The sequence below is a fragment of the Haliaeetus albicilla genome, chromosome 19, assembly GCF_947461875.1.
Source record: "Haliaeetus albicilla chromosome 19, bHalAlb1.1, whole genome shotgun sequence".
NCBI classification, from domain to species: domain Eukaryota; kingdom Metazoa; phylum Chordata; class Aves; order Accipitriformes; family Accipitridae; genus Haliaeetus; species Haliaeetus albicilla.
In genome coordinates this window covers 27,943,713-27,959,161 of record NC_091501.1, presented here as the reverse complement: position 1 = coordinate 27,959,161, position 15,449 = coordinate 27,943,713, and the positions used below count along the sequence as shown (strand labels likewise).

Genomic DNA, 15,449 nt, shown 5'->3' with positions numbered 1-15,449 from the left:
CTTATTATTTTAACCTAAGTACTCCTATATGCATGACATTGGAGTTTTTTAAAAAATAAGGCCCCCAGTCTTATAAACATCTTTCTTTCTCCCTCTCATCTGTGTATTTATATCAAGACATAAATTTGGTGTACAGTTAGCTTCAATGCTTTAATTGAGACCACTGATACATACATGGTTGATGGGTCATATGTCTTATTCGGCAAATTCTCACTCCCGGAGAGTGACCCTACTGAAAGTGGCAGGGCATTTATGAGAGTGAGGGTTAACCATATGAAAATACGCTGTAATAATTGAGACCAAGGAGCATCTATGCTATTGAAAACATTCACTGCTGACATGCATTATAAACCACTTGTCTTAAAAGGTGTTTAATGTGCTTGGATATGCTCTGAATTCAATAATTAATTATTGTTGGATACAGAAGATACTACTAAAGTATAGGCTTTCAAGAGCAACTGCTGAAGATCCCTTAGTTTCCTGGTAATAAATTTAGGAAGGAAGAATATTGACAAGATCATATTATACAATGCATTCCACAGGAAGGAAAATTTATACTACATTTATATGTATATGTTGGTGTAGTTATAATGTGTATATATAGATAAAGGCCATGAAAATTATCAGCTGCTGACATGGTGCACGTAGCTGTAAAGCTATATGACAGATGACTAAAGATATTAAAAGAAAGGGGGGGGGGAATGAGGAAAAGTTATAAGGGGTCAAGAATTTGGAGATCAAAAAGGGGAGGAAGTGCTAAAGCTCTGCTGGAGATGCAATATTATTAAAAGAAAAATGACTGTCAGGTGTAAGTGCAGTTTGGATTGAAAACTGTCTAAGTGGGGAGGATGAGGTCAGAACAGAGAAGGAAAGAAATGGGTAAGAATGAGATCGTTAGGTGTACAGTGAAGAAGGCTCATCTAGACCTATAAGCTAATGTGGAAGTATGTGTACCAGCGACTGCAAAAACAAGAGCAAGCAGAAGGGATACTAGTAAAAAATGTCATTAGGAAGACAGTCTTGGAGAAAAATTACATCGAAATAATAGGTGGGCAACCCACATCTACGTGAACCTGAACTTACATAAATAAAATTGAACACACACTCAACCATGCTGTCTTTCACAGACATTCAGAGAAACTTTGAGGGAACTGTATTTTATCAGAACATTGATCAAAATGGAAGTGCTGTGAGAAGAAAAAAGGCTGAGAAGACATTATTACAGATGCAAGCCAGAAAGATATTTTGACATTTTAAAAACATGTCAGCAGCCTTTTCGGATTTAAAATATTTCAAGTCTCTGCTTTGAACTTTTGTATGACTCTATTTAAACTTTTGTATGAACTTTCATTTTATACTTTAAAAAAAAAAAATCAGGATTTGAAACAAGAAATCAGATAAGAAATCAGAATTTTAATTTCTGTGTTGCTGCCTGTCAGCACTTAAGGAGACTGATTCTCCTCTCCAGGGAATGATTTTTCCATTACACAGGTATAACGTGCTTAGATTAAATGAGGTTCCACATCAAATAACTCCAAGTAACATGAGGAAGGTCAGAGCTGTTAATGGGTCCCTTCCTGTGTAACTGTAGGATTACGCAAGCCTAGGATTTTAAGGACATTTCAGTAAATTTCCAGGAGGACTGCAAGTAGACAAAATATAGTGCTGGTGAAAACCCTTAACTCAAGCATCTTTGCCTTCACTAAAGACTTACACATGCATGTCTAACTTCACACAACAGCGGGTAGACCTTTGTAATGCATTAAAATCCTTGCAGTCCAGGCACTTGAAAGTACAACAGGATCAGGTTAATCCAGACTGTTCAGCAGTGCTACTCTTTGACTTTCAGTGGATTTATGCCTATTGGGGTAAACTCTTCTATTTTCTGCTAATACAAATAAAAGGGAAGTGAAGGCTGGGGAAGTCAGGAAAAAATCCTCCGTAACAAATCTTGTTCTTCATCACTAATGCCAATAGGATCCATTTTACAAATAGGTGAGCTGTATTTGATCCATAGTAAGAATGGAAATATTAGAAAACATTTTTGTTTTGGCAGCAATGTGAGAGGCAGGAATGTTTCTTATAGTCAGCTCAAAAGAACTTGTTTGTATTTTAGGTATTTAGTTTCACCCATCAAAATTTTGGTTACTGAAAATTAGAGCTATTTTGAGTGTTCCAATTTAAAGCAACAAGTTATTAATCATGCCATATGTGAGTTATCCATCTGCTCCTTCTAAATAACATCTGTTTCTCACAAGTACAAAAATGAAAGACTGCTTTATTTTAATTAACATACAGTGGGACAACAGCACTATCAAAAGGGCCTTATAAAAAAATCACAAGCAAAATTAATCAGTAGTATGTTTTGTACACAGAGGGAAATTCCGTACTTTGATGCTTTCTGTTTCTCAAACTATTAAGATGGCAGAAAATATTAATTCTGCTGATGGCTACTGAGTATAGTAAAAATTAAAACTTCCCTACAAATTAAGAAGGTGTCTTAATTAGAAAATAAACACTCTTACTTACACTGAATAGCAGTAAGGCCAGAGACACAGAAAAGAACTGGGAATCAAAAAACTAATAGGATTTGCTGTCATTTCATTGAACTGAATGATTTAATTGCAAAAGTTTCATCTTGCAATCTGATTTTCCTGTACTTTTGTGCAGAAGTTTCATTTCAATTAAAACCAAAGTGTGAACAGATTCCAAATTTATTGAGATTCAGATGATAGGGGTTTGCTCCTTCACAGGGACGATCAAGTACACTGAGTTGTTTTCGTGTGGTTGTATCGCCTCTCCCCTTCTCCAGCTGGAAAGCTTGCCCTGCCCTGCCCGGGCTCCTGCCCTTCCCCATCAGTCACTGCGGAGGTTTCTGTTTAGGTTCAACACAAGGCTTAGCAATACAACACTGGAAGTGACTCCTAAAGCTAGGTTGCCCAGTCCTCTGCTGCTGCTGGCACAGAAATACAAAAGCTAAATCTCGAGTAAAAGTTACAAGACAATTTCCTTTTAGCTTCTCTGTGAAACAGGGTAATTCATGGACCTATCAGAAAAGCTTAGTAGCTCATTATTTTAAGATATGTCTTTTGTAGAAATATGATGTATATATGGTATAGCCTTTAGACAGAGCCCACTTGTGTAAATGGAAAGATTTGCTCTGACTTCAGGGAGCCTTGAACTGGGCTCTCTGAGAACAATAAATACTTTTACCATCCATCTCCTCCTACTCCATCTACAGAATGCTGCTTAGATTTCTCTAACATCCCTACACACAAATGAAAGGGCAGGTTCTTTTATTATTATTTTTACCCATGTGATTCCTTCCATCTAATTCATTAATTTTGTGAGACAGATGACAAGCAGGTTAGGACCAGGCTATATTTTTTTTAGAAGAGTTTGTTGGTTTTTATGTGCAGCACATGAACGGAAAATAATTAATTTGGGAATTCAGGCTTAAAAAACAACAAATCAAAACAATTGTGAGCAGAATTCTACAGCTGCAGACTTTAAATGTGGACAGATGGCCATGGAAACTGGTTTTTTCCCTATTCTCCTTCAACAGGGCTGTTACTTGCAGTAATAACGTTTTTTAAGCGTTGCCCCAAGGAAATGCAAGCTTACATCCTAGCAAACGCCTTGGTACTTCTAACACTGAGGAAATCTGTGCAGTTTTTGCATGTACGCTTTAAATGTGAATTTTTTTTTTCCCAATTTGTTTTTACTATTATCTCAAGGCCTTTGCCCAATCCTGTGTTTTCCTGTAGAATCTGGTAATGTAGTACCTAAGAGGCATTCCCAGCTAAATTACATCTTTTTGCAACGGTTGGTACTGGAATTGATGCTTTTTTTCTTTTCTTTTTTTTTTTTTTTCATTCTTGTAGAGATGACTTTCTGGAGATATTTAAGCAAATTCCAGCTCTGCAGGGGACATGCTATACATGGAGAAAGATAGTGCTATTCTAGCCTCCCACTGCTTTTGGTGCAATGTTGTAGTGTGGTGTGCAAAAGCCATTCAACCCTGAAAAACTTGAATAAGAGATAAGGAAAAACATGGATGCATTACAGACTGCCATAATATTGTTCCAGTATCAGATGAAGGATCCCTAGCATAGCAGTACTGCTGATAATCCACCCAAACATGCATACTAGAAAATCTGAGAGAGTATGAACACTAGATTCAAGTGAATATTATTTGTAAGAATAAACAACTTATTAGACAAAGTTTTATGGAAAAATACTTTGGCAGAACTTTTCTTGTCTTTTAGACATTGGTATTTCTATATTTGATACTAAATTAATTGTTCACATTCAAAAATATTATAGTCTGATTAATCTGCATGATCACAAAGATGTAATAGGCCAGTATTCTGCACTTATAAAAACATAGAAATCTTTTGTTATAGTAATGTAAAAATTGTAAATAAACCTGGCTATAGTTATATTGCATGACTGTAGAAGACAAATGTGTTTTTTCAGCTGTGCCATGACAAAGAAGTTACAAGTCACTTCATTAATTTTTTCCCTCAACTGTATTATAAAACAAGAAATTTATTTTGATGATCACAAGAATGACTGAGGGGAAAAATAAACCAAATAATAATATTGAATCACTCTTCCCTGAAAACTATAATCCTTTTTTTTCAGTTCATTGCTATTCCCATATCCTAAATCATTCTCCCCAGCCACAGTACAATAGGTTTCATCAGAATTTTTTTCAGTGGTGTGTGAAATTAAATCTAAACAAAGAGCTGACTTTGTTACTATAAAGTAAACCCTGGACCCATTAGAAACCAAATAAAGTTCAATTATCATGTATGTTAAATAAAGTCAGAGCGTATAAAGTAAGATGCTCTTTACAATGTTTTTAGTGTAGGCACCTAGGCTTCACTTCTTTCTGCTCCTCGACAGCACACCAAAATTATCAGGAAGTTTTCTACCAATCTCAGCGTGTTCAGGGTGAGGAGATCTTTCTCCCTCTGTCTCACCACATTGGTGGAGTTTTACATACAAAGTTACCGTCTCTTCATTTTCCTGGCATCAGAAGTGATGTTTCAGGAAGTTACAAAAAGGTAATGGCAGTTCCACTCTTGCACTTCTCTAAGCTGCATCTCCAGAAGGTTTTTATTGTATTTAGCATGATTTCACATATCTTCGCAAAAGATCAGCACATAGCTCATGTCCACGGGAAATTCTGGACTGAAGACATATATGGTCAACAGTCTGCAGGTGGCTCTCAAGCATGAATCTTACCAACAAAGACTACAGAGGTAGCTCTTTCTCCATCACAACTGAATGAACTGACTTATTTAAAAAAAAAAAAAAAAAGATTGCTAGATGAAAACTAATGTAATACTTACACTATGCTCTAAATATTTTCATTAAAATAAATACTGTAGTTCATAGAATACCAAATTACCTTCTTCCCCTTGAGGAACTGCTCACACACAACAGCCCTATAACATGAACAGCCCTATGTTTATTTCTGTGGGTGTGCGTGCATGTGTGTGCACATGTACAGATGTGAGTGGGCATGCGAACAGAGAACGCAGGAAGCAGAGAAACGTTCTACATCCCAGGGCATATTTTGCCATCAGATTGTACCTGTTCTTGTGTGCGTGTCTGCTTTGGGAAGTGGCTGATTGCCCTGTCCATTTCAGGTTGTTGGTGAAAGGAAGAACAGAAGGGCCTTACCTTAGTAAGCTCTGGCCATGACTACATGAGTAGCTGCTGAGATATTGGAAAAAGCCCGAAGCATTGGCTTTCTACTTGGCTGAACTACAATTGGCCAGTAACATCCCAAGCTCTGTGATGAAGCTGCCTGTTATGCAGACTTGCAGACAGCAGTGTTGGTGCAGTGTTTACAGAACAGCAAGGGAAGAAATAAAGCAAATTTGTTGTGTGCAAGACAAAGAACTTCCGTACTGAGAGTCCTGTGAGGACCTCCCTTCAGGCAGGCATCCGATTGCTGCCGGGTCATCCCAGCAAACAAAGGGAGAGCACATCCTACTTTTACCATGGAGCATATACAGAGTATGCATTGCGTGGGGGCACTGGGGCATAGTGTGGTTTAAATTCCACCAGGTTGCCTGGAGGTGTGTATGTTGGCAGCGCTGGGTAGCCCGAGGTGAGGGTACTACTGGTTTCTAGATTGTCCGGACTGCACAAAGGGTGGAGAAAATGGACGGCCTTTAATGGGCCTGTTGGACTCAAGGGCCTCCCCTGCATTCTGCGTGATACGTTCTCATGATGTTCCCAGATGCACTACAAGGCCAAGGCAAGGAAATCTCACCTCAAGGACATACCTGCACATACAGTAACAAGACGGTATAGATCCACATTGATTTAAAGGTATCTTATATGGGTAGAGTCTATTTTTGTCTTTTTTTTACACTACACAGTACACAGACTTCTTTATAGTAGGTGATTGTCACATTAACACCTGTAAAGTTAGAGTATGCTGTGAGAGACTGAAAGAGTTAATGTCTCAAACATTGTGGTGGGGCAAGTTCTGCTTAAAGACAAACCCCACACAGCAAGGAACCCAGGTGAAAAGCCCATCAGCTCAGACATCAGCAACAGGAGGGGGAGGGCATGCGGGAGGGTGCGCAGCTCCCTGTTCTGATACAAAGATCAAACAACGGCCACGTCTGCAGGGAAGAAGTTACTCCACAAACTGCTCATTAACCTGAGGAGTTTGGGTGCCCGCCCAAAGGAAGGGCAAGGATGCTAAAAGGACACAAACTGAAGCCCCGGGTGCGCAAGCCCACTGGGACTGGATCCCTTGGCTGACTGAACCCAGGACCAGTGAAATCTTTCTCTCTTCCTTTTTCTCTGTCTTCTTCTCTCTTTCCTTTTCCTTTTCCACAATCCCTACACCTCATCCATTTCAAGACATAAACCATTGACCAAGTCTGAGACTAGGAGTGGATCCAGCCGCCTGGAAAGCAAGGGGGTCCACTCTGAACCTCCTGACTCAACGGGAGGGATCTCCTTATTCCTGGAATCGATGTATACGGTTACCCTGGGTTACATGGTTTGCAAAAGTAGTCCTATGCCAATTCCTGTTGTGAGAAACCCTGCCACCTACTACCACGCCTCCCCAGTTCAGTTTGCTTCTGTCATGAATAAAATCTTTAACTGATCGTTTGGTGTCGTTTCACCTTAATTTAGCCCGAGGGAATTTCTAATTAAACACGACTCCCTGGTCTGTCCAGTCTGGGTCGTGACATATGCAACTTCTACATCTACGCAAGATTCAAACCTCTCTAGGCAGAGCTGTATGAGAAGTGGTTGTTAAAGATGGCAGCTTGCCAACTCCGTGAGCTGGCTGCTGCTGGACGCAGCTGCACACAGTGAGTTAAAAGAGCTGAGATCAGTATTCCCGCACCACAGTCTCCTAGCAGCCTAGCACCTGCTTCCATAGGAATGAATGACAACACATCAACTGACTTTTGCACCGCAGAATAAATCACCAAAATCCCTGTTGTAAAGAAAAATCGATAGACTGGAATTCCAGTTCTCTTTAATCTGCTCCTTCCTTGCCCCGGAGGGGCTGGATACCAGAATAAAATGGCAGGGGAAAGCCGATAGATCAGAATTTGACCTTGGGGGTTTACATCAGCTGCAGGCTGCCCTCTGCACCAAGAGAAATTGCAGCAGATTAGTGTGTCCAGAATGTCAAATACTAAATAGGAGACAGACCACAAGTGAAGATTTTGTCATAGCAAATAGGTAATCAGTAACAAAGATCTACTTGCTACTTATTACTTCTTTAGAAAAAAAGTTACTGACATTTACCTTAGAGGATATGCCCCAGCAGTACATGGAAGTATCGCAGGTAACAGGCAAGGAGACCACACATTGCTGGTATATAAACAAATACATTCTGTTCCCCAAGGTCAGTGATTACAAGAGATTTATATTCAAAACATCAGAGATTCAAAATAGTGCATTTGAGTCGATATGGAAAATGCCAACTCACTCCCTCTCTCCCCTGCGGACATCTTTTGGGTTTGTTTTTACTGATAGACATTTAAACATAGTTTGGATCAGACTGGGGTTGGGAGAAAGCCTTTTCTAACTTTTATATGTAACTTTATATTTGTTACATTTATAAGCAACTTTTACATACTTACTCTCCTAGCAATGTTTACAGCCCATGTCAAAGCAAAGAAACCAAAGCTAAAATATCCTTTCTTTTAGGAGTTCTGTAACAGCAAAAACCTTTTAGTAATGTTTTTCTGTATGTGCAATTATTCTAATTGCTTCCATCATTAAGTACACCTCAGACTACGTTATTAGACCAGGAACAGTTCGGTGAAGAGTACTTTAAAACTCATTTACTTACTTATGCATATATCCATCTGCGTTCCCTGTTAAGTTCATCTGCATAACAGTCTGAAATTCTGTCTCATTGCAGCAGTATTTAAATACTGTGTTGTTATGGTGACAGCAAAAGATGTAAGATTTATTGTCAGAAAGACGGGGGCAGTGAAACCCAAAGTGGTAGCGACCTTTGTAGTCCGTATATGGCTCGCAGACCCGAAAATGTGCGGACAGCACTGTAAAACAAAGAACAATATTGGCTTTGTGAGTGACTTGTGTTATCTGTATGTTATGAACTATAATTTTTCATTGGCTAAGCTTAAACAGTTGCTTGATTTCTGAAAAACATAAATATTTCAGAACTTTCAACATCATAACATTGAGTACTAGAAGATTACAATATTTAGCCTCTCATGACTTTTATTGTTACTATGTTTCTGATTACTATTATTTGTTTTAAGGGAAGAGAAGAAATGCCCTCCATGCCAAGAAGCACAAAAATATTTAGGGAAACATTTTCATACTGCTGTTCTAAATATATGGATATCCACAACCACCCAACAATGTTCATGTTTGATTCTCCTGGGATGGCTTCATCAAAACAAAAAGTCTATGTAAAAACTGCAATAAAAGTTTGATGGCACTTGATTTACAGTCACTGTTCTTGACAGAAAATATTGTCTCTACTGTAGAAGTCATTCTTTGATAAGGATTATTCTCCCAAAAATAGTAATTACAAAACAACTTTGAATTTGCAAATAGATAGAACTAATAGAAATACAGCTGTGCAGTTTTGAGGCTTATTGTTGCGTGGCGACAGGCACACTGTGGTTACCTCTGCATGGTGAGACTGTGGGCAGATGCAAGCCCTCTGACCATGCTGTAAGCCTACTGGTCGCAAACAGCTCTGAACTGGGAGCTGTGCAATCATCTTCGTTTCCCTGAGCTAATCAACCGTGCAGAGGGGCAGGATGCAGAGAGATCCCTATCAGTACGGTCATAAGCAACCACACGCGACTTCGTGGTCAATCTGAAAAGTCTTGTATTGTAGGAGACAATATTTGGTTCCACATACTGCCAGTGTTTCAGCTGTTCTATAGTTTGTGTTACGGTAGGCCTTACGGCATCACTTGAGATTGTGTGTACCGTACAGACCCCCCAAAGGCCTTACACTCTAAGGAAAGTGAAATGTAGAAGTCAAGAGTCTGAATACTCTTAGCAGTGAAATGTTTTTACTCTGATTAGAGAACAGAGGCACAGTGATGCTGTGGGTACCTGCACTTCATAACTTTGTACCAATTAATAAAGGATATTCACTTTAGACTGACAGAATTAACCCTTGTAACTTGGTGTATGATTTTTCTATCAGTTTACCAGTAGAAGAGGTTACAGATAATGACTTGCATGTACTTAGCTGAACTGTATAGTATCTCTCTGCCCATAGTCCCTGTTGATCTGTAATTGCATCTGTGCACCTTACCCATCAAATCCTCATTTCTTTCTATGTTGCTTAAAAAAGCCAATTCCTAACACTTTTGTTTCTCCATTTTATAATATACATTAATTTCATGAATCTCTCACTCTCTGTAGGTCTAGTCACATATTAAGGACTATGACAGTGGAGATTACTTCTTTGTGTGTATAGACGGAACTTAGAACAAAAACAGAGTACTAAACTGAAGAGAAAACAAGGTAACTTGTACTGCCCTCTGCGTGAAGGAAAACTACTCTAAACATTTCACATTTATATATATATATATACACACACACATATACATACTGGCACATGCACACACACATACCTGTCATCGTTACTTTAACAAAAGAGAAAATCCTTCTGTAGACTAATTCAGTCAGGAACTGAAAGTGCTAGAAAAATGATATTTCTAAAGGAACACAGATACTGAGAAAACTAATTACCTATCTGTTCTTGCCCTGCCTGGGAAAAATGTGTGTTCCAAATCTGAGGATGCTATAATCAGTAAAAAAATTGTCTTTCTTTAGACTTAGGTTTTCAAAATCCTCTGTTAACGCTTGCAACAGATCTGCATGTTCAAAGTCTGTCACAAAATCCACAAAGCATGTAATTGTATGAACAAGTACTTACTTCCCCGCATCCTTCCTTAATTAACGTAGCAATAATAAAACTGTTCCAGGGTTGATTAATTTTTTTCAAAACTCAGTGGTTGTGGCTGGAGGGGACCTCTGGAGTCATCTGCTCCAACCCCTCTGCTCAAGCAGGGCCACCTACAGCCAGTTGCCCAGAACCATGTCCAGGTGGCTTTTGAGTATGTCCAAGGATGGAGACTCTACAACCTCCCTGGGCAACCTGTTCCAGCGCTCAGTCACCCTCGCAATGAAAAAACGTTTCTTAACATTCAGAGGGACCCTCCTGTGTTTCAGTTTGTGCCCACTGCCTCTGGTCCTGTCACTGGGCACCACCCAAAAGAGCCTGGCTCAGTCTTCTTTACATCCCGACTTTCAGTATTTATATACATCGGTAAGATCCCCCCGAGTCTTCTCCTCCTTAGACTGAACAGTCCCAGCTCTCTCAGCCCTTCCTCATACGAGGGATGCTCCAGTCACATTCGTCACTCAGCGGCCCTTTGCTGAACTCTCTCCGGTAGGTCCATCTCTCCCTTGTACTGGGAAGCCCAGAACTGGACACAGCACTCCAGGTGTGGCCTCACCAGTGCTGAGTAGAGAGGAGGGCTCACCTCCCTCCGCCTGCTGGCAGCACTCCTACTAATGGAGCCACAAAGCGCTTTCCAGCCAGCTGGCCCCCAGCATATACTGGTGCCTGAGGCTGTTCCTCCCCAGGAAGGTGCAGGACTTGGCACTTCCCCGTGTTGAACTTCACGAGGTTCCTGCCAGCCCACGTCTCCAGCCTGCCCCAGTCCCTCTGGATGGCAGCACAACCCTATGGCCTGTCAGCCGCTCCTCCCACTGCCGTATTAACGGGAAGCTTGCTGAGGTTGCACTCTGTCCCATCATCATTTTAGTTTTAACTACCTATCATTTGTTTTTGGAAAAGTTAAATCTGGAAAACAATGGAGGAGAAACGCGGCATGGGAGAAATTCACAAACTAAATAGAACTTTTAACTAAGTATTTGATTTCCAACAAGAACAGGAGCTTGACTCAGTTACTTAAATCCAGGTTTCCAGTGCCAGCTAAGATTTCCCTAGGCTGTTCTGTCTGGTCTCCAGCTTTCAGTGGAGGAGATGGAGGTCTCTTGTAGGTCTGGTGCACACATGGATGATCTGGGGCAAGTCAAATGGCATCAGATGCACGTGGTTAGGCACCTATAAAGGTCCCTAAGTGTTTTGTAAATGTTTGGTATCAGCTTGCAAGGGTGCATATTACATGCATTACAATGTTAGTTTCACTAGGCATCATTACTAGGAAAAAAGGTAAGTCCATGCCTGATGTCAACAAACAGAAAGTAAGTCTTATTATTGGACCTAATAAATGCAAGTGAAGGGGTAACCTTCCTAGTGTAGCACTGCATTTCCAATAGTGATGTTTATCCATGGTATTTTTGTTTACAGTATCCAGCAGAAGAGCACCCATCTAATCCCTCTCTGATAAATGGCCAGTTTCAGATGCTTCAGAGGAAGATACATATGTGCTATATCAAAAAAGCTGTGCGATAAACTCTCTATAGTAAGAAAAACGACTTTCCTTTTTTCTCCTTTAGTGCTGCTTATGTCCTGAACATTTGTGTTTGGGTTTTTTCTCTCCACCTTGTCCAGTGTTCTCCCTATCCAGCTGAAGGATAACTTTCAGAAGTAGATGGCTTAATGGATGCACTACTTCAGATGCAGCCATAGAGAAAATATAACTGATCTGAACTGATCAGTTTGACAGTTCTTTTTAGTCATCTTCACTTATCCCTTCTTAGCTGGAATACCTGCACTGTGATTATGCCAGCTGCTCCTAGGAAACAAAATTTTCTTTGATACCTGTAAAGCCTCAGAGTGCAACACAAATGTTGTTTATCATGCATTATCAACAGAATCATAATTTTTTTTTCAAAATGCAGGTATAATGCCTTTTATGGCTAAAGATATACTAACTTATTTTTCCTTTTAAAAGTTACATTATTATAACTAATTACACATTAGTAATTTTTGAAGCCTCCAATGTAGATGGTTTCAAGTTTGGCGCATTTTAATGGAAGATATTTATTGTAAAACTAGTTTTGCAAATAACAGGATAGCAAAAATGTAATTTTTCATATGTTATTAATACAACTTAGCTTAGGTGATTACACCCGTGTTAAGCTACCACAAGTGAACAGCAGCCCTGCAAGGTTATACCTGACTTGTATATACATCTAGCGCATGTTATAAGAATTAAAACTAGTTCTTTATGTTTCATAAGCAATCGACTACTTCCATGCTTCTGAAATTACTCAGTGCTCTGAGAGAGGCACTGCATTGTGAGAATGCACTAGAGGGCTATAGGACCCTAAGAAGTTTTACTTGCTCGTCACTGCCAAGTGATTTACTTAACAGCACATGTGAAAGTGCCCCCTGATCCCTAGAAGGGTCCTTTGCTGAATTTAAAAGGAAAACAACCCCAAACTTCTTTGGGGATGAAAACTGGGGGAAGGATCGACTAAAGAATGAAGGGAGAATGAAGATAACATCAGGTCAGAGGAGGAGTGATACCTGTAATAAAATGTAATCCTAAGCAAATCCTTAAATAGGAGAATGTGTGTCAGTGACTAAAATAAATGCACAAATAAGAGCATAACATGATGATTGACTTACAGCCTGAATTTGGTAGTCAGTGTGTGGTGGGTTAACCGTGGTAGGCAGCTAAGCACCACACAGCTGCTTGCTCACTCCCCCTCCCAGTGGGACAGGTGAGAGAATCAGAAGTGCAAAGTGAGAAAATTCGTGGGTCGAGATAAAGACCGTTTAATAAATGAATAAGGAAAAACGAAACGCCAACAACGACAAAAAAACCCAAGCCACAAGTGATGCTAAAGCAATCACTACCAGCAGACTGATGCCCAGCCAGGCCCTGAGCAATTTTTGGATAAACTCCCACCCCGGTTTTATCGCTGAGCGTGCCGTTACGTGGTACGCAATACCACTTTGGCCAGTTCGGGTCAGTTGTGCCAGCTCTGTCCCCGCCAGGCTCCTGCCCCCCCCGGCCTCCCTGCTGGGGTGCACAACGAGAAGCAGAAGTGGCCCTGACCCTCTGTAAGGGCTGTTCAGCAGCAGCTAAAATCCTGGTGTCTTACCAACACTGTTTTGGTCACCAATCTAAAAGACAACACCATACAGGCTGCTGTGAAGAAAATGAACCCCATCCCTGCCAGACCTAGTACACAGTGAAAAAACGGTATCCATGTATCGTAATCTGTGTAATTTTACTCGCTCTCTTTGCTTCTCTTTGAGAGATTCAATAAACAAAGTGTGTCTTTTTTTTAAAAAAAGTATTTTTCCTGAAAATAACTTTGCTTAAATCCTGAGGATTAAAGAGCCTTATTTCTACAGAAATGCTTCAGATAAAAGTATTGTACCTGAAAGGCTCTTAAGTTGTTTGTTGCAAAGATGGCAGCTGTTTCTGAAGTGGAGTTGCATGTGCAAATTCTCATACTATTTTTGAAAAGTATTATTGAACAGGTAAGTAATATAGATGCTCCTATCTCTGTTCTTACTAATTTTGAGATGAGAAGTGTCTGTTGTGCTTCAAATGACTGATTTAAGCTCATCTTAAGATTTATCTACTCTACCTTAAAAAGTGAACAGACAGTGTACATCAAACTTACTTCCCTATCTGTTCACAGTTAGAGATCTATGTAATGCTGATTAAATTTTTAATTTAGCTACTGAATTTTTAAAACCCCAAGGCTTTCAGAATGGCTGGTCTTTATAAGCTTTCCGTATGGATCCACAGAAATATTCACATGTATGCATTTTACTTAGCACAATGCCAACCATTGGAGATCCTCAATGATTTTGCTGTATGGACATTCGTTTCCTATTTCAAAGAAAAAAATACTGTAATGTGCAAATAATCTGTCAATTTTTGCTTGTTAATATAAGCCTTGCTGTCATCCCTGATTTTATATATGTGTTTCAATCCATTAAATGAATAGAAGTATCAACATTACTGCAAAGCAAATCTAAGAGTTACTGGTCAGAAAGGATATTCTTCTGGCACGACTGCATGCTGCTCCCCCCTCTATTATGCATTCCTTGTGCGGCTAGTACAACTAGTAAGTGTTCACAAATCCTAAAATTGCACGCCATTGTGATCTTGATAGCACTGAAATAAAATCAGGCTGAAGTTTCAGTATTCTCAATCCAATTTCATCTTTTTTTTAAATGGAGCCATAGCCTGCCTACTCTGAACGGAAGCCTTTCTTTTCAGCATTATTTGTCCCTGCCCTGAGAGCATTTTGCCCACGTTAGGCAACTGCATCTCCTTCCTAACCACGCTGCTAAAGCTGCCAAAATTCATCTTCATTCTGAGCCACGACCTCGGTACCTGCCCACACCTCTGCTCCGCTGCCACCGTCACTGCTTCTCTCCTCTTCTGACACAACGAAGACCAGGCTCTGAGAACAGCTGCTCCGGGAACTTTTCTGTTACTCGTGCCCTTACTTTCATTCCGGCTGTGGAGCCAGTGAAAGTTACGCTTCCAATTGGTAAGTGCACTTTTCAACCATGCATACGGATTTTAGAAATTTAATACCAAGACTGTGAATCTTAGTATATCAAAGACTTGGAAGTAAAGCATGATCTTACAGACAAAAGTCTGTAAATCTAGGCAACTCAAAAGGACTACTGCCATTAGATTTTCATTCCACCTCAGTTTAAAAATGATGTTCATATCATTCTATTGAGAGTAGCATCCTTTTTTTCCCCTGTCATTCTCACTGCATAAAGCCAGTAGTTCTCCTTTATGGAAGGTGACCTATCTTGGACAAAAAAATTTACATTCATGCTGGCTGCAAAATAATAATAAATTTAATCCTGTAAAATGCGCGTGAGCTAGCAATGACCTAAACCCACTCCTACAGATGTCAGTAGTAAAATTCTCCAAGGAGCAGAGTTAGGCTGCCATGAAAGGCTTGTGATGATTTCAAATTAAGCCTGT

At 39.9% G+C, this 15,449-nt stretch overlaps 1 protein-coding gene across 6 annotated transcripts in view; it reads right to left on the bottom strand.

Annotated features, from left to right (window-relative positions):
- The window catches only part of SHISAL1 (shisa like 1), a 195,365-nt gene that overhangs the window by 29,822 nt on the left and 150,094 nt on the right, over positions 1–15,449 (bottom strand). For all 6 annotated transcript variants that reach the window (XR_011328765.1, XM_069806951.1, XM_069806952.1 and 3 more), the window contains one exon: positions 8,351–8,564. Coding sequence is in view for 5 of the 6 variants with exons in the window: in XM_069806951.1 (XP_069663052.1) it covers positions 8,351–8,564 (214 nt within the window). In the remaining variant the exon portion in view is untranslated. The remainder of the gene's footprint in view (positions 1–8,350; positions 8,565–15,449) is intronic.